Source organism: Diorhabda carinulata, chromosome 4 (assembly GCF_026250575.1).
Source record: "Diorhabda carinulata isolate Delta chromosome 4, icDioCari1.1, whole genome shotgun sequence".
Classification (NCBI taxonomy): domain Eukaryota; kingdom Metazoa; phylum Arthropoda; class Insecta; order Coleoptera; family Chrysomelidae; genus Diorhabda; species Diorhabda carinulata.
Genome location: NC_079463.1, coordinates 447,697 through 467,998, shown reverse-complemented (window position 1 = coordinate 467,998; position 20,302 = coordinate 447,697). Strand labels below are relative to the sequence as shown.

The following is a 20,302-nucleotide window of genomic DNA, read 5'->3' as shown; positions in this document are numbered from 1 at the left end:
TGTTTAGAACCGGGAAAACCGATTTTCTACCTCCGTAGACAGTTCGTGAATTGTTTAGAACCAGAAAAACCGATTTTCTACTTCTGTAGACAGTTCGTGGATTGTTTAGAACCAGGAAAACCGATTTTCTACTTCTGTAGACAGTTCGTGAATTGTTTAGAACCGGGAAAACCGATTTTCTACTTCTGTAGACAGTTCGTGAATTGTTTAGAACCGGGAAAACCGATTTTCTACCTCCGTAGACAGTTCGTGAATTGTTTAGAACCGGGAAAACCGATTTTCTACTTCTGTAAAAGGTTCGTGAATTGTTTAGAACCGGGAAAACCGATTTTCTACTTCTGTAAAAGGTTCGTGAATTGTTTAGAACCAGGAAAATTGATTTTCTACTTCTGTAAAAGGTTCGTGAATTGTTTAGAACCGGGAAAACCGATTTTCTACTTCTGTAAAAGGTTCGTGAATTGTTTAGAACCAGAAAAACCGATTTTCTACTTCTGTAGACAGTTCGTGAATTGTTTAGAACCGGGAAAACCGATTTTCTACCTCCGTAGACAGTTCGTGAATTGTTTAGAACCAGAAAAACCGATTTTCTACTTCTGTAGACAGTTCGTGGATTGTTTAGAACCAGGAAAACCGATTTTCTACTTCTGTAGACAGTTCGTGAATTGTTTAGAACCGGGAAAACCGATTTTCTACTTCTGTAGACAGTTCGTGAATTGTTTAGAACCGGGAAAACCGATTTTCTACCTCCGTAGACAGTTCGTGAATTGTTTAGAACCGGGAAAACCGATTTTCTACTTCTGTAAAAGGTTCGTGAATTGTTTAGAACCGGGAAAACCGATTTTCTACTTCTGTAAAAGGTTCGTGAATTGTTTAGAACCAGGAAAATTGATTTTCTACTTCTGTAAAAGGTTCGTGAATTGTTTAGAACCGGGAAAACCGATTTTCTACCTCCGTAGACAGTTCGTGAATTGTTTAGAACCAGAAAAACCGATTTTCTACTTCTGTAGACAGTTCGTGGATTGTTTAGAACCAGGAAAACCGATTTTCTACTTCTGTAGACAGTTCGTGAATTGTTTAGAACCGGGAAAACCGATTTTCTACTTCTGTAGACAGTTCGTGAATTGTTTAGAACCGGGAAAACCGATTTTCTACCTCCGTAGACAGTTCGTGAATTGTTTAGAACCAGAAAAACCGATTTTCTACTTCTGTAGACAGTTCGTGGATTGTTTAGAACCAGGAAAACCGATTTTCTACTTCTGTAGACAGTTCGTGAATTGTTTAGAACCGGGAAAACCGATTTTCTACTTCTGTAGACAGTTCGTGAATTGTTTAGAACCGGGAAAACCGATTTTCTACTTCTGTAAAAGGTTCGTGAATTGTTTAGAACCAGGAAAATTGATTTTCTACTTCTGTAAAAGGTTCGTGAATTGTTTAGAACCGGGAAAACCGATTTTCTACCTCCGTAGACAGTTCGTGAATTGTTTAGAACCAGAAAAACCGATTTTCTACTTCTGTAGACAGTTCGTGGATTGTTTAGAACCAGGAAAACCGATTTTCTACTTCTGTAGACAGTTCGTGAATTGTTTAGAACCGGGAAAACCGATTTTCTACCTCCGTAGACAGTTCGTGAATTGTTTAGAACCAGAAAAACCGATTTTCTACTTCTGTAGACAGTTCGTGGATTGTTTAGAACCAGGAAAACCGATTTTCTACCTCCGTAGACAGTTCGTGAATTGTTTAGAACCAGAAAAACCGATTTTCTACTTCTGTAGACAGTTCGTGGATTGTTTAGAACCGGGAAAACCGATTTTCTACTTCTGTAGACAGTTCGTGAATTGTTTAGAACCGGGAAAACCGATTTTCTACCTCCGTAGACAGTTCGTGAATTGTTTAGAACCAGAAAAAGCGATTTTCTACTTCTGTAGACAGTTCGTGGATTGTTTAGAACCAGGAAAACCGATTTTCTACTTCTGTAGACAGTTCGTGAATTGTTTAGAACCGGGAAAACCGATTTTCTACTTCTGTAGACAGTTCGTGAATTGTTTAGAACCGGGAAAACCGATTTTCTACCTCCGTAGACAGTTCGTGAATTGTTTAGAACCGGGAAAACCGATTTTCTACTTCTGTAAAAGGTTCGTGAATTGTTTAGAACCGGGAAAACCGATTTTCTACTTCTGTAAAATGTTCGTGAATTGTTTAGAACCAGGAAAATTGATTTTCTACTTCTGTAAAAGGTTCGTGAATTGTTTAGAACCGGGAAAACCGATTTTCTACCTCCGTAGACAGTTCGTGAATTGTTTAGAACCGGAAAAACCGATTTTCTACTTATGTAGACAGTTCGTGAATTGTTTAGAACCAGGAAAACCGATTTTCTACTTCTGTAGACAGTTCGTGAATTGTTTGGAACCGGGAAAACCGATTTTCTACCTCCGTAGACAGTTCGTGAATTGTTTAGAACCGGGAAAACCGATTTTCTACTTCTGTAGACAGTTCGTGAATTGTTTAGAACCGGGAAAACCGATTTTCTACTTCTGTAAAAGGTTCGTGAATTGTTTAGAACCGGGAAAACCGATTTTCTACTTCTGTAAAAGGTTCGTGAATTGTTTAGAACCAGGAAAATTGATTTTCTACTTCTGTAAAAGGTTCGTGAATTGTTTAGAACCGGGAAAACCGATTTTCTACTTCTGAAAAGAGTTCGTGAATTGTTTGGGAGGAAAAATTTTACGTATTGATACGGTAGATGAAAAACAAGGTGAAAACATTAATGCATGATGTCAATTCTAATCATTTATACTCAACGTTTCTCGATATTTCTTTTAATAGAATCAAACGCATTTTTTGCATTATTTTTATCATCGAAATCGATGAAATTCGCCCATAATCTGGAAAATTGTTTACAAACATCAACGTAGAAACACCTGAGAAGTCAACCTGTACTTCCCGACATCCTTCAACATCTCATGGGGCAAATTTTTAATAAATATTCAATTTTATACGTTTAATTAGTTTAATTTATCAATAATTTCAATCATTGGTAACACAAATTGTTTGAACAAACAGTAGATACTAAACGATGTGGCACATTCTAACTCCAATGGATTATTTATCAAATTTATCGAAAATTTCATCGAATCGTTCGACGAAAACTTTTATTTTTAACTTAATAGCGGTTTATATGCCATATTTGTATTTTTATATATTTTCCGATTCCAGTTAAACAATAATTAAATATCAAATAAATTACTTGATAACCTAGAATGCGGTAAATGTTTAATATTTCGTTTTTATCGGAAACCATATTCATTTATTATTATTTGAACGTGACGGAATAGCGGAAAAGGAAAAAAAATTCGTTGTCGTTTCGCATTTTATAAATACAAATCGAATCACGACCTAAAATCGTAATTTAACCCAATCCAAAATAATTAATCATTCTATCAAAAATTACGAGGGCAATTTCGAAAATTATCGAGACAAACACTGTAGAACTGTCAATCGTTTTTTTTTGGCCGCGAAATCGTCGATAATAAGCCGCAGTTTTGGTAATATAGAGTCTAAAATCAAAAAAAACCTTCGATTTTGCAAAATATTCGAGGATTTCTTCTCGAGGATAACGCGTTTCCTTATACGCACTCGATACAATCTAAAAACAATGGTGGGAGATACTAAAACATCCCCTTTACAATCCGGATTTATTACCCCGTGACTACCACATATTTGGACCAATGAAAAAGCCCTCGGAAGTCACATGTTGCCCGATACCGAGATGGTATTGAATCGCCCTCGTATATATATAAATTTATTTCGTAAAATCGATTATATTTTTGTATCGCTTGGTATTTCGGTTCAATTTGGGAAGCTGTAGGTGAAAATCTGAGAAATATATTTACCTTAAATAGTTTTTTCAACTTTTTCGATAAAAACACAAAACAATGAACACTTCACTTGGAACTTTTCGACACTAAACTCGATTTTAGTAGTAGTACTTAACATTTCAAATTTGTTATCTTTTATTATTCGGAATTGGATAAATAATCACGTTCGGTTGTACCGCCATTTTGATATAATTCATTACCACTAACGACAATTCAATTAATATTCACTTTTACTATGAAGTCAATTTATTAAACTGGACGTTTAGACTCCCAATTATTGACGACTCGTAATTTTTGGCGAATTAGTCTCTAAAAATCTATCAAGAATTTAATTTTTAAACGTGTAAAAGTAACGAAATTCGCCATCTTTGTCAAGAAGATACAATCGTCCGATGTTCCAGTTCGCTTCTGCGCATTCTGAAGCATGCGCAATATGGATAAAGTTTATTTCCATACCAACTGTCTTTATAGAAGAAATGATAAATCGAACTTGTGCGCATGTGTCATACACGGCACGAAATGCAACAACTTGTCTGTCTGTGGACCGTGTCGATACGTTTTTACCTTTGAATTTTGTATTTAAAATACTAACATTAGGAATAGTAAATAAGACACTGACAAATTTCTAATGCTTTTACTTTTCTTCGAACTAAAATTCAAAAATTTCGTTTTCAATTATTCAATTATACAGAGTGACATTGACATTTGACATATCCGTATTATTTTTATAATTATCGATATTAATGGGTTGTATTTACTTGAAAACAACCCTTGGGGGTATATAAATTCGAATTAATATCTTGCAACGTCGATATTTCTTGATTTTAGACCCATTTTATAAGGAAAAAACAATTTATTCGCGATATAACATCGGGAAAGTGAAGGGGGTGAGTTTTTAAGGGTTTCTGGCAAAACTACATACCCTATAGAAAGGAACGAAGAAGATTTACAACTTTTGTATTCGTAATTTCTTCACATAACCTCAAAATTTACGATCCAATGTCTGCGATACATAAAAATATACAGAGTGACATTAGTTAGTTGTAAATTTGACGTTTGACATTTTTTTAGGTTAGATTATTGCGGAAAACAGAAGTGGATAGCGCGTACCACCTTGTTTTTAAGAGAGAAGAAAAAAAACCGTGGCAACTGTTATTATTTCAATTTTAATGATCGCATTCACTCACTCGTTTCTTCGGCGGTGATCGATAAAATATTTTACGGCTTGCACATCGTGGGGCCGGCTCTCCATTATTTTCATACCGAAAAGGCAATAAAAACCGTGCGCTAGACGGAGGGAGGGGGCGTGTACCCGCCTCCGGTATCCAATCGGACCCCTTCACCCGCAGTTTTTACGATCCCATACCTGAATCAAACCGCCAAATTTAATTATAAAACTCGAACTGACAATCAGACTGTGACCGCTCATTACGGGATTTATGGTTGCTCGCCACCGATGCGACGTATGCTTGATGGCCATCCATCGCGGACCCGATGTTCGACAGCTTTATGTACCAAGAATTATACACAGCGGTCAACTAAAATATTTATATGCACTCGAAAAAAAAATAAAAAAAAAATTCGAATCTCGTTACCCTTTTTTGTGAATTGTTCACGAAAAGGTAACGCGTTTTATTTTTTTTTTTTTGGGTAAATTGTTGTAGGACGTATCCGAATTGACTAAAATCAAAATGAATGTTAAAGAGGCATCTGATTTCTCGTCCAAGGATTTATTTTATGACGATATTAGTAACGCAGTTGGATTTTTATTACTTATTCAACAAGGTCTCCCACAGTATTATTGTATATCCTCGATCCTTACCCAGTTACTCAGAATTCTGTTACTGGGAACTATTTTGATAATTAGCCTACAAAATTTCGTAAAATTCACTAGCGCATTTTGTAATATGAATTGTATCTTGTAGAATTTGATTTATATCTCTATAAATCTTTCAAATTTTCAACACAAGCAATCATAAATTAAGAGAGTCGCTTTTTCGAATTTTTCCAAATTGCTAAACGTGCTAAATTTATTATTAAACGTTCTATTTATTTAAAAACATCCCTTGGGGGTATAAAAATTTGAATTAATATCTTTTAAAGTGTATATTTCTTGATTTTAGATCCATTTTGAAAGGGAAAATAATTTACGTCCCATTTAAGATCGGGAAGGTAAAGGGGGTGAGTTTTTAAGGGTGAAAAACGGTTTATTTCGATTTTTGGTAAAACTACGAACCCTATGGAGAAAGAACAAAAATGATCTACATATTTTGAATTCATTTTTATTTACATAACCTCACAATTTACGTGAAAAATTATTTTTTGCCTTTTTTGAGAAAATTTACCATGGTGATGGTAATATTTTTTTATACCATCAGAAAGTAGAGATTTCGAAGAACGAAAATCTAAACGATTTTTTTTTAAAAACGAATATTTTGAAAGGAGAATTTTCGTTCGAAAATTGGGGTGCTTTTTCGATATTAAGTCGAAATAACGTGAAAAAATAATTATTTCAAATCGAATAAATTACAGTGTATACGAGACATAAAAAGGTAACTTTTCACAAAATTTCGTGAAAAAAAAATGTTTTTTGTAAAAGAAAAAAATTATAAACGAAAAACTTGTTTTTTTCATTTTTCACATAAATTTTGAGGTTATACGAAAAAAGTGTAAATACAAAAGTTATAGATCTTTTCATTACCTACAACTTTTCTATTTGACTTTTTCCCGTAGGACATTTAGTTTTTCGAGAAAACAAGAAAAACCGTTTTTTACCCTTAAAAACTCACCCCATTCTATTTTTCGATCACATATCGCTCGTAAATCAATTTTCTAATGTTTTTATCATATTTTCCCCTTTTTCCAACATATTTCATATACGAGGACGGTTTCAAAAGTATCTGACCCATCTAAGATGTCTTCGCTCAAACGTCACGATAAATTTTGAGGTTATGTGAAAAAAGTGTAAATACAAAAGTTATAGATCTCTTCATTACCTACAACTTTTCTATTTGACGTTTCCCCGTAGGACATTTAGTTTTTCGAGAAAACAAGAAAAACAGTTTTTTACCCTTAAAAACTCACCCCATTCTATTTTTCGATCACATATCGCTCGTAAATCAATTTTCTAATGTTTTTATCATATTCTCCCCTTTTTCCAACATATTTCATATACGAGGACGGTTCCAAAAGTATCTGACCCAACTAAGATGTCTTCGCTCAAACGTCACGATAAATTTTGAGGTTATGTGAAAAAAGTGTGAATACAAAAGTTATAGATCTCTTCATTACCTACAACTTTTCTATTTGACGTTTCCCTATAGGACATTTAGTTTTTCGAGAAAACAAGAAAAACCGTTTTTTACCCTTAAAAACTCAACCCCTTTCCTTTCCCGACCACAGATCGAGGGTAAATCATTTTTCCTTTTATTTTCATGATATTCTCCTTCTTTTAAAATGGGTTTCATCGTACTAGCACTGTTTTTTGTTCCAAAACTGATTTGGCATTTGAATATTTGATATAACCTAAAAAAAACTTCAACCCGCCAAATGTTTTCTCTTCTTTTTTAATCTAATAATGGTCTAAGCAGTATCCGCCTCAGAATTTGAGTTCTTCGATTCCAAATCTAACATTTCATATTTTGAATTTGAATATTTTCGAAGAAATACATTTTTCTCAAACTATTGGGTCCGAATTATCAATTATTGTGTTATGGCTTCAAAGTACCAGTCTGGGGTTTCGAAAGTCGTAAAATACCACCACGCCCATTATAATTAAGGACTAGTTTTTATGATGGAAGGTAAAAAAAAATTTAGCGAGGTCCAGACGGATCGATTTTAAACGGAATGAATATGAAAAATAAAAAACAGAAATTACTCTATTGAAATAGTCACTGACAGTTATTCATCGTAATACGACTAAATTCGATTTGGCAACATTGCCATTACCAAGTTTTAACGTCATAACAGATGATAGAATAGACAAAATACTAAACATTTTTTTAAAAAAATGTCTATTTTTTATTTAATCCTTATGGTTTTGTTATAAATTTCGAGTTATGTCTAATCCTTATTTAGAACTAAATCGCGTCGTTATAAATTTCGAGATGCGCCTCTTTTATGTCCATTGGGAGGCGCCCGTGGCTCCGCCCCTTTTATATCTCTCTATTGGAGTCGTTTACGCAACTCTCGCAAACCCGCCAGCAGCGATCAGATCAAACCTTGTCCCTAATTGAATGTTTTATCAGAACGATCGTAAACACCGCCTTTCGTATAAACCAAACACAGATTTCCACTAGACTACAAAAATATTTATTAGATTTCAAATTTATTAAACAAATATTCACCTAGAACATAGAAACGTCAATTCGGATTTTGAACTTGACGTTTGACTGTTTAAAAGCACCATCTTGAGGCGGATGAATACATTACTTAATTCGATGTCTAGCGAAACCAACTTCAAAAAATAAAATTCGTAAATTATGGAATTCAGTTAATATTACTAGCACTTAATTGAATAAGGGGGTTAGAAAGCAATTTATTCTAATTATCGATGTCATTTATGTCTTAATAAAAGTACCCCTATCGAGAGTTAAATATCTTGCACAGATTTTAAATACACATCATCGTTTCCCGCATTAACGCGGCGGAAATTTTTGGTACAATATCAAAATTATTCAATAACAATAATTATAGATATAACGATAACGACGCGCACGCGCTATATCACTGCGAATAGCAACGTGGACGCCATTTTGTACTGTATTTAATGTTAGATATGAATAGAAATCAATGATGAAAAAAGAAGATTGATAATTGACAGCTAATAACTCTATAATGTCAAACCAAACTGTAAAAATATTCAATTTGATTTAGTTTGATGGATTTGCAACCCATTTCAGCTGATATAAGTGTCAAATGTCATATTAATTGACAGTTTGTTTTTATGACGTTTCGAAAATAGTCTTAACCGTGTTTTTTCTGTTTGTAATTTTATAGTTTCGAGGTGGCTTCGTTTTTTGTAGTCTAGAAAATCGAAAAATCATCCGATTTCGATGAAATTTTTTTTAAAATGTTCGTTTTTACGGCGGATTTATGAAAATAAATATAGAAAATATCTCACTTGACGATTTTATACGGTTTCGTGAGTTTAAAATGATTTTAATAGTCAATTTTAGTGAGATATCATTTTTTTAATTGTGAAAATTGTCAATTTTTCAAAATTAACTTGTAATATTGTGAATTTGATTACAATAAGTGATTTTAAGAATAATTTTGTTCATATTACTTAATAAAAACGATTATATACGAGAATACGTCAATTTTTAATTGTAAAAACATGATAAATCAACATTTTATTATAATTTTTTTTTTAAATTTGTTCGTTTTTTTGCGTAGATTAAGAAAAAAAATATAACAACTTCATTTGATTATCAGAAAAAAAGTTATCATCAATTATATGCATTTTCAAACATTTAAATCCCTGAAACCAATATAGGTTTCCGATTTTTTTTTATTCCCGTAATTATTTTCGTTAATTCGCCGTGAAAACGAACATTTTAAAAAAAATTTCATCGAAATCGGACGATTTTTCGATTTTCTAGACCCCAAAAATGTTAATTACGTAATTTTAAAGGGGATATGGGCAGTTTTATATTTGGTCCACCCTGTACAAATCCGTATAATTAGTTAGAATGCCATATAACTACAGTAAGTTCTTTGAATCGAAACGATTTAAAAGAAAATTTACTACTTTTTATTTGCATTCGAAATTAACTAGTTAAATATCATTTTGAACGGTTCCATTATATTTTATTATTACAATAGTTTTAAGTACTTCAACATATTCTATCGATAAACAAAGAACAATGTTCTTTGAACGGTATATTGGACAGTAAATTAAAGGAAGTCGCTTATTAACATAAACCAGCTAATTCGCTTACCTACGATACAATGAAATGATGAATAATCAATTTATACAATGTTTTCCAAAACTTTATAGCTGCAAAGATAAAGAAAAACGCATCCAACGAAGTATCTTGTACAGATTGTCCCTGTAAAACTTACGTATTAATAAAAAACGGGTGTAAGCCGTCCCTGTCCAGTTAATAATACGTAATTTTTACAAGGACAATCTGTATAATTTAAAGATAGTAAAAACGGATTTTTTAATCGATTTTTTTAAGAAAAACGTACTACTATTTGTTTAACCCGATAAAATTTATTATTTAGGAAATATTTAGATTTTTATATCGTATTATATATCAAAAAAACTGTTTTTTTTTTATAAAGAGACATTACGAAAATAATTATCATAAATTGTGAACATAAAGTATTTTTTTTTAGAAAAATCTTTATAAAAATGCATTTTTACCACTTTATATTATACAGATTGTCCTCGTAAAAGTTACGTATTATTAACAATCTAGTATAAGCCGACCCTGTCGTTTAAATAGTAGTATCGAATTATTTATACTGTCAAATACACTACAGAGACTAATTTAATCATTTATAAAAAAATCGTAATAATCGAATGTATAATTTAGAAAATATAATTAAAAATAAATTTTAATTTCGAAAATTTGAAAGATTATATTTCAGAAACGAAACGTCGTATGAAAATTTTTTAAAATCGAAATTTATTACGCTAAAACAATAATCGGAAAGTTTGTAAATAATAAAATACTATCTGAAGTACAGGGGCGGATCATCCTCAATGGTTAATAATCCGTAATTTTTACAAGGACAATCTGTATAATTTAAAGATAGTAAAAACGGATTTTTTAATCGATTTTTTCAAGAAAAACGTACTACTGTTTGTTTAACCCGATAAAATTTATTATTTAGGAAATATTTAGATTTTTATATCGTATTATATATCAAAAAAACTGTTTTTTTTTATAAACAGACATTACGAAAATAATTATCACAAATTGTGAACATAAAGTATTTTTTTGTCGAAAAATCTTTATAAAACTACATTTTTACCACTTTAGATTATACAGATTGTCCTTGTAGAAGTTACGTATTATTAACAATCTGGTATAAGCCGTCCCTGTCGTTTAAATAGTAGTATCGAATTATTTATACTGTCAAATACACTACAAAGACTAATTTAATCATTTATAAAAAAATCGTAATAATCGTATGTATAGTTTAGAAAATATAATTAAAAATAAATTTTAATTTCGAAAATTTGAAAGATTATATTTCAGAAACGAAACGTCGTATGAAAATTTTTTAAAATCGAAATTTATTACGCTAAAACAATAATCGGAAAGTATGTAACTAATAAACTATTATCTGAAGTACAGGGGCGGATCATCCTCAATGGTTAATTAAGCGTAATTTTTACAAGGACAATCTGTATAATTTAAAGATAGTAAAAACGAATTTTTTAATCGATTTTTTTAAGAAAAACGTACTACTGTTTGTTTAACCCGATAAAATTTATTATTTAGAAATTATTTAGATTTTTATATCGTAGTATATATCAAAAAAACTGTTTTTTTTTTATAAAGAGACATTACGAAAATAATTATCACAAATTGTGAACATAAAGTATTTTTTTGTCGAAAAATCTTTATAAAAATACATTTTTACCACTTTAGATTATACAGATTGTCCTTGAAAAAGTTACGTATTATTAACAATCTAGTATAAGCCGTCCCTGTCGTTTAAATAGTAGTATCGAATTATTTATACTGTCAAATACACTACAAAGACTAATTTAATCATTTATAAAAAAATCGTAATAATCGTATGTATAGTTTAGAAAATATAATTAAAAATAAATTTTAATTCAGCAACTTTGAAAGCCTATAACTCATAAACGAGGGGTCGTATGTAAGAAAATTGTGTTTATGACACTATATTATAACCTAACCTAGATAATTACCAATTTTTTTTCTACGTCACAGCATTATTTTCGCGTCATACACTCCCCCTCGAATTTTTCTCGAAACACCCTGTATATGTACATCTAACTAAACAATATATTAACAAAAATCAAAATTTATACATCTTTAGATTTGTTCCATGTTTTTTTTTTAATAAAACGAAAATATTTTCACGAAAACGGAATTTTTTCGACTTTGGACACGTACGATAAAAATTTTTAAACATTTTACATCATCTTTAACAACAGGAATCGTTCAAAATAAATTAAATAAGCTAGAATTTGCTATAGATTCAGTGAAGTACAAATAAACCATCACAGAAGCGACCATCGAACCACAGAAGCCAAAAATCGTAACCTAACCTCAAACAAAAAGACAACATCCTTTCCGATGTTACTAAAAATGTTTATAGCGGTTAACGAAGTTTCTTAATCGATGAATATCGATTTTATGCAAATGTAGATGAAAAAGATACGAAAATAACGTCGTAATCTTCAATTATTTGTGGTTATGATGAACTCATAACCTAACATTTGATTGTATTGAAATATATCAAGTAGAAACATATATTTTAAACGATTGTTTATTGTATGGGGTGAAATTTGAGTAAATTCGAACTCTAAAGAATTACGAATAACGGTTATTTTTGAAATATAAAAGAAACAGACATATTTACAAAGAAAAATAAACATTTTTATTTACGAGTGGTTGAAATATTTTGTGTCTACATTGACAATGGAAGATGAAACGTGTTTTTGGGGTTTATTTAGTCGAAAACGGAGTCATTTTGACGGATAATTCGTACAAACTAAAAATTTAACTAATTCAGGATTGTAATGGCCGCTATTTAGTAATTACGTAGTACTTTTAATATAAAATTAACGTAAACCGGTTTTATCATTATTTTAAGACAAGTTAATGACACCAAACAGAAAATGTTTAAACATCTAATTATACCAAATCATTATTAACATCGAAAAACGTACGAATATCTACGAGGGCGTTTCCAAAAGTTTATTTTTCAACGTCATCTCCCAGCGATGTTTAATAAGTTCGATACTTTTTTTATTATAAGAATCGTCAAGTTTCTCAAAATAAAAAATAGTCTGAGAGGGTTAAATCTGGCGAATAGGGTGGATGAGGTAGTAATTCAAACTTTAATTCATTAATTTTGGGCATTGCAATGTCGTGATGATTCAACGTTTTTTTCTCAACAAAATGCGACCGTTTTTGCTCGATTTTTTCGCTCAAAATATTTTCTACCGAAAGTGGATTGTAACTTTGTTATTTTTTTTTCACTTCTGAATGCATTGAAATAGAAAAAACCGGGTGGTTCTATTTAAAAAAATGAAATGAAAAAGTTAAACTTTGAACACATTTTATACGCACCCTGTATAAAATGAAAAATTTTCCAACATAGATAAGAATACGTGTGACTTTGCTAAAAACAACCGAATAAAAACCATTTTCATATCTTTAAGGGTATCAACGTAAAAAAATAATTTCTAAGGGTCTGCAACGGTAAAATTTTTTACAAAAATATTAATAACTCAAAAAGTATACATTTTTCGAAAAAACTTTTTAGACAAAAGTATACTAAAATTTTACGTAGATTTCAAAAATGTATTAATATATAGGGTGTTCTATTTAAAAAAATAAAGAAATTTGAATTTATGAAGTTAAACTTTGAACACTTTTTATACACACCCTGTATAGAATGAACATTTTTTCAACATAGATTCAAATACGTCTGACCTTGCTAAAAGCAACCGAATAGAAACCATTTTCATATCTTTAAGGGTGTTATCGTAAAAAAATAATTTATAAGGGTGTGCAACAGTAAAATTTTTTACAAGAATATTAATAACTCAAAAAGTATACATTTTTCGAAAAAAGTTTTTAGACAAAAGTATACTAAAATTTTACGTAGATTTCAAAAATGTATTAATATATAGGGTGTTCTATTAAAAATAACAAAGTTACAGACGATTTCCGGTAGAAGCGGAAGTCGGCCATCTTCGAAAATAATTTAGTTAAAAAGATCGTATCCGAAAACACATAATTTTAACTCATCGTGTATAATTAACTAAAATTCTAAACATACATTGATTTACTAATTAAAATCGACTGATTTATCAAACTTAAAAAGTAATAAATCATTTTTTGATCGTAGAAAACCTTCTAAACCCACAACATTGACACAGATTACGTACCGATTGAAATATATATTGTTTTATATGGATTCACAATAAATTTTAATTATTTATTGAAAATAATTCTCTCGAACAATATAACACCCGGTATAATGGATGAATTCATCTTCGAAACTTTCTGTTGTGACTTTTGAGTCATAAAAAATCAAAATACAGACGAGTAAAGATAAAAAAAACAAAATATGATTAAATCCCAAGTTTCTATATGAACCTCGAAAAAATTTTTGTTAAATCAAATGTCATTAATCAAATGTCAATATGTCAATTTATTATTTTCCATGGCACACTTAATCTTTAATATAAATTCGACGTACTGTATATAAAAACGTGAATAAACTCCATCCTCGTCGATTTTATATAAACCCGACTAATTTATAATTAAGAAATAACTTACTACAGGACTTTCATCGCCGAGTTCGTTGTCTCGTTCTTGCGGTTCCATTTCCATAGCGTAAACCGGCACCGGTTCTCTGTTTTTGACGCGAATTTTGACAAACTATAATTCGTAGAATGCTGCAAGGCACTCCACTCACAGTCACACCGATTATATTTAAATAAATAAAAAAAAACAAACACCACGTTAGCGCACAAACAGCAAAAGTTCACACCGAAATTTATATAGAGGTTAGGTCATGCGCCTATAAATTCTCGATGAAACGATTCGTTACAGCCGCCGATCTAATTCGGAATGCTCGGCGTGCGGACAAATGAAGCGCGCTACGCTCCTAACGTGCTTTCCCCCGTTTTGGTTTACTAGTCGGCCAATGATCGTCGGCTTCAGGAGGAGCTTGATTCGACGGAAGGACGGATCTAGCTATAGCCCAGCTTAGCATAATCATATATATTTTTATTGTATTTATTATCCAATCGCTCCCGGTTGCATACATTGTTTAGCCCCGCGACGTTGCCGATACTCATATTATTAACATATATTTAAAGATAAATGAATTATCGTTTTTATAAACAATAGGTGGTGTTAATTAGTTGTGGCATCACTGAATTTATAAAATTTGACGTTTGTTTATAATAAATTATCTCACACTGTATATTTGAAGTAAATAAACGTTGAATTATTGTCTAATTGCTCGTTTTTACTCGTTTTTTTATTCCTCAAGGTCGAATAAAAGATGCGCGAACAACAAGAAGCTGATCACGTTTTAAAATATCAACTTCATAGTGTTTATACGTATTGGAAACTCGTATAGACCTTAAGGTTTCGTAAAAACTTAAAATCGTAGTGGTAATTTCAATTTTAAATGAACAATTTTCTATTTTTTACGCGCCGAACGTCAAAAACATAACCTCACTTTTCTAGTGTAGTTACCTACCTTGAAAAATGACTTTTCTAATAGAATTTGTACGTGCGTGTACGAGTGTTCATTTAACAAACAGTCGGTTGGATACAAGAAAACTAATATTTGACAAAATCATTTTCCTATTTGAAAAAAATCGTTTTCTTATTGAATATTTTGTTAAATACGTTTAAAAGTTCAATTTATTTATTTATGTGTTTAAAAAAATTCGTCTGGTTCGTTGTAGACACTATTTATATTCAAATTGAGAGGTCTCACACACCAGATGTCGCTTTATACATTATAAATAATTCAAAATCGTCAATCGCCGTTCAAATTTCTTTATATACATGCACTTTTAAGGTTATTTATACTAATAAACCGCCGTCATTGTTGAATTCGTCCAATTTTGTATAATAATCACGCAAGAAGGGTTGGAAATTTCGAGATAACCAGTTTTTTAAATGAGGCCACTTCTCACACATCTGTAATGCAAATATTTGAAAATGTGTTAAAATTCCGAACTAGTTTTACGAGATCTTTGTATAAATGTATAAATGTAATAATATTTAGCATGTGAATAACAGACGTAACCGCAGCTTTAACTAACGAAATTTAAAAAAAAAAATTATTCGAGTACAACACCCTGTACTAATACACAAAATAATAAAAAAAAAAGAAATTAAAATATATAATTTTAATAGTGAACCACCTTGTATGTGTATAAAGTGGACGAGTTGAGTAATTAACAGGTTTGTTCGAAGTCTCGGCGTCCGGCCCATAAATGTTATGTCAATATTTCATCAAGCTTTTTCCTGTGAATTACTCCAACAATTCATATTATCAATATTAACTCTGTCTTCCATCGAAATATCTTCCTATTTTTATTCAATTCTTCTTCTCATCAAATAAAGTTTATATTTAACTCAGACTCATCCGAATGAGTTGTCCTCGAAATCAGTGGCGGCGACAAAACATGTTAATCGTTATTCAAGGTTACATCTTCTTCTTTTTTATAGGTGAATCATTTTCTATTACTGGTGTTTATATTTCGTACATAATTCGAATATGAAAATCGGTTTTAGAAACACGTTCGATAATTAAAATGAAAAAATATGATTGATTTATAAAGTGGCATTTAAACAACGTTGCCAGATGAGTTATAAAAATAAATAAATAAGATTTGAAAGTACAATTATTGTATTATAAAAAATATGACGTCGACGTCAACTTATGATACGAGGGTCAGTGTTTTTCTTCACATATTTATGGAACCGTCGTAATTTATCAAATGAATGGTTTAAAGATAAACTCGTTTCGTATGAAGTATATACATAATAATATGGTAAATTACACATCGTTTATAGAAGGGAGGTAATCGTCCCTTTTCTGAGCTCGATGAGTCCGAATAGGTCGTGATTAATCGTCTGACGATGGTGCTAATGGCTTGTTTCAAAACCGTACGCTTTGTATTTTTGTTTTTCATTACGAGACGAGGGTAAAAACGACTGATTACCGACTGATTTTAGATTGCACGTTAACGAAATTTATTGTTTTCAAACGTCGCTTTTTCTGTTTGCCATTTTCATTTATTTCCTTCGCTTTTTATAACTTTTAATAATAATTAATACTTTTTTTTTATTATCTTCATCAATAAATAATCTACACACCTCATAATCACTGATTCTAATAACTTTTTTTTTCTTTTCGCGTGTAAAAACTAAGTAATAAAAATCTCGCTTTTAATTTATCTTCAACCAACAGCTAGAGTAAATTCGTCTTCGTCGATGTTTAATATCAGTGTCAGTAACATCGTTAATCTTCGTCCTGCCCCCATAGAATGTAATTATCCGTATTATCTACCCGATACCGAAATTGAAATATTTCCGTTCGTCCTTTCAAGGAAACTTCGGAACAAGAATGTTGGAAACGTAAGGAAAACTGTAAAATCAATTTTTGTGTTTTCTTGGGTTGTCTAAAATATATTTTATGCAATAGTGAACATTTATGAAACTACCCTCGTATATAACAATATTTTGAATCGATGAATTGGTTTAGAACCTAAACGAATGACGTTACATCATATGTCAAAATATAATTTAGATTCTTCTTTTTTATAAATAAAATATCAATAAACAGATGATAGTTTTTTTTTATGAAATAAACAAATTATAAATAAAAAATATTTAGAACGTTAGTTATGGATAATAAATGTTTAAATATTTCTAATTAGGTGTATTTAAATAGTTAGATACATTAATTACACATTTTTGAGGACAATACAATTAAAAACGAAAATAGAATTGATATCTAAATAATTACCTTCAAATGAAAAAAAAAACTGATAATATCTACCCAATTACAAAAACTTATTAAATAAATTAACAATATTTATATTGAATATACATAGTGGATACAAATATTGGTTGCGTAGCACAAAGAACGTCGCTTTGACATTTGACGTACCAAATTTTTTTTACGATTCGAATTTTTAATGTTAACAACAAGATGTTATTATACGTGTTAGGCAACTAGCTTTACTTATTATATTAGAAAAGCAAATAAGGCATATTAATTATATCCTATATCTGATTTAGGTGCCAAGAATCATTGGAAAACCCGAAAAAAATTAAGAAACCTCTTTTCATCGTTTTATACGTAAACTTCATTATTCATATTTCTAGTAATTGCAACCTTGAAAAAATATTATAATAAGTAAGATAGTAGTGCACCTATTATGTTAAATAATGTTAATGACATGTTTTTAAATATACGTATAATAAACAGAAATTAGAAATTTCAAATGTTTATACCTCGATATTTCATTTCTAATAATATATCAAATATTTCTAGTCATAATATACAGTTTATTTCAATGATTTCCAATATATTACGTAATACTGGTTGCCTATCACATAGGACAAACCATCGATAGGATGCATATATTGGAAAGTTTGTTAAAGTCTTTGTTAATTAAATTTTGGAATCTTGTTTTCCACAAATCTCGTTTGTCTAATGAAGTGAACAGTTGTAACTTGTAAAAGTTTTAGTTGTTGTATGTAACGTCCAAATTTCCCTGTCAAATTTTGCGTTGGTCACAATGTATCTTGTCATTGTCAAAAATATTTGATAGTTAAGTTTTGCTTATTTGTTGTGGGATTATAGAAATAGAATCTCGTACTAAGTATTCCAGTATATAGTTGAGTGGTAAATCGTGAAGTAATTTGTCAACTTGTTATTTACTTTAGCCAGTTGATAACTAGGTCTTGTTTTTATTTTTATAATTTGTTCAATGTTTTTTGTGTTATACATCTTCTATTTATCCAAAAAGTTTAAACCATGTATGTGTACTATTAATCTAGAACTTCCACATTATATTTTTTGTAATAAAAAATTTTGTCATAAATATTTTTTTTATTAATTCTTTATTAAAAAGTGTTAGATAACTTAACAAATGAATATTTACACCACCGTACCTAATTATATGTGTTTAATAAAATGTATTTTACAATTTACTTTTCCTCATCAAAAATTTTTGAACTGCAATAGAAAAGTCTTCAGAATTAATGCACTCTTTCAAAACCTCAAATTCCCTTTTGTTACAATCACTGTAAATCTTCTTGAAATTCTCCATTATAGCTGCTTTATTTCTCTTAATATTATCAACAGATAAGGTTCCGTATTTATGTAAATCTTTTATAAACTCATCCAACTCAGAATGAGGGATAACTCTAGAAACCAAACCATAATTGCATGCTTCTTGTGCAGTTAATTTCCGATTCAAAAAAAGGACTTCGGAAGCCACACTTCTACCTAAGATAAACGGATAACTAAAACTTGAGGTTCCTTCTACGCATAACCCTAGTTTTAAAAATGGAGTGTCAAAAACAGCTCGATCACTGGCATAAACAATATCACACAAAGTAACTAAAGTAGCTCCAATTCCAATTGCCGTTCCATTTACAATACAAATAAGTAGTTTAGGGTAATTGATGAATGCTTCTACCATATCTTCTACAGCTTTCATAGCGATATCAGGGTCTTGCATAGAAGTCGACATGTCATTACCGCTAGAAAAATAGTCTCCAACTGCTGTCAGTAATGTCACTGCAATTTTGTCATTATTAGCGTCTTTATTTAAAATCGTTGTTAAAGTTTTATAAACTTCCATATTGAAAGCATTTTTCTTCCAAGGACGATTCACTTTTATAGTTTTCACACCATTTTTAAAAGTCTCGATTATAACCATTTTGTTTATTTGGATAATTATTATTCACGAGATGAATGGTTCTATTTCAAGATTAATATTTGTACTAACGAACTTAAATTTCATTAATAAACTCACTGGTTTTCAGTAATTGATTAAATCTTTACAAATTCTAAAGGTTATCAATTTATCAATTTTTTTACTGATTACTATTTATTTTCGTATTCTTCTTTTTTAAGTGACCGCATAACTATTTCTATTAAGGTGAAAGCCACTACTTTTTTGTGTGTCAACAGTTTTTATTGTACATTCTAGCTTATTTAGACTTAAAATAAAAGTCAAAATTTAGATGAGAAGATTTGAGATGAAAATTTAACCTAATTTATCATAATAGTGTTTGAAATACATTATATTTAAACATTGGATGTATTTTTGTTATCAATAGGCAGATTCGAATAGAAGAAGAACGAAATTTCTTCTTTTATACATGACTTTATGAGTACGTTTATGTAAGGTGAAAGTCAACTACTTTTTTTGTTAATACATTTTATTCAAAAATAATCATGCATTGTGATGGTCTGTATAGTTTGAAATAAAAATTCAAATTTTAGTAAAGGTGATTATCAATTTTTTTTGATCTTCTTTTTTTATGTCTTTATGAACTACTATTATTCTAAAAAGAAAGGGGCCATTTGCAAAATGAAAATTATTTTCTGTCATTCAAGTTACTTTTTATAGCCGGTTTATTAAATGGTGGTGCCATAAAAATGTGTATAAAACAAGTAATTTTTCAACTTTTTAAGTGTGTAACAATAAA

At 30.3% G+C, this 20,302-nt stretch overlaps 2 protein-coding genes across 8 annotated transcripts in view; both read right to left on the bottom strand.

The window, feature by feature from the left end:
• Nucleotides 1-14,733, bottom strand: part of LOC130892395 (protein dead ringer-like) — a 177,697-nt gene extending 162,964 nt beyond the window's left edge. For 4 of the 7 annotated variants that reach the window (XM_057797808.1, XM_057797810.1, XM_057797812.1 and 1 more), the window contains exon 1: nt 14,381-14,672. In XM_057797808.1, coding sequence (XP_057653791.1) covers nt 14,381-14,434 — 54 coding nt within the window. In that variant the 5' untranslated portion in view covers nt 14,435-14,672. Of the gene's footprint in view, nt 1-3,890; nt 12,531-14,380 lie in introns of those variants that run through there. The other 3 variants (XM_057797809.1, XM_057797807.1, XM_057797811.1) reach the window with 3 other exon arrangements.
• Nucleotides 14,734-18,672: 3,939 nt separating this feature from the next.
• On the bottom strand, nt 18,673-19,691 carry LOC130892502 (enoyl-CoA delta isomerase 2). The gene has a single exon (XM_057797947.1). The coding sequence runs from the start codon at nt 19,525-19,527 to the stop codon at nt 18,784-18,786; it is 744 nt and encodes a 247-aa protein (XP_057653930.1). The 5' UTR covers nt 19,528-19,691; the 3' UTR covers nt 18,673-18,783.
• Nucleotides 19,692-20,302: the final 611 nt, after the last annotated feature.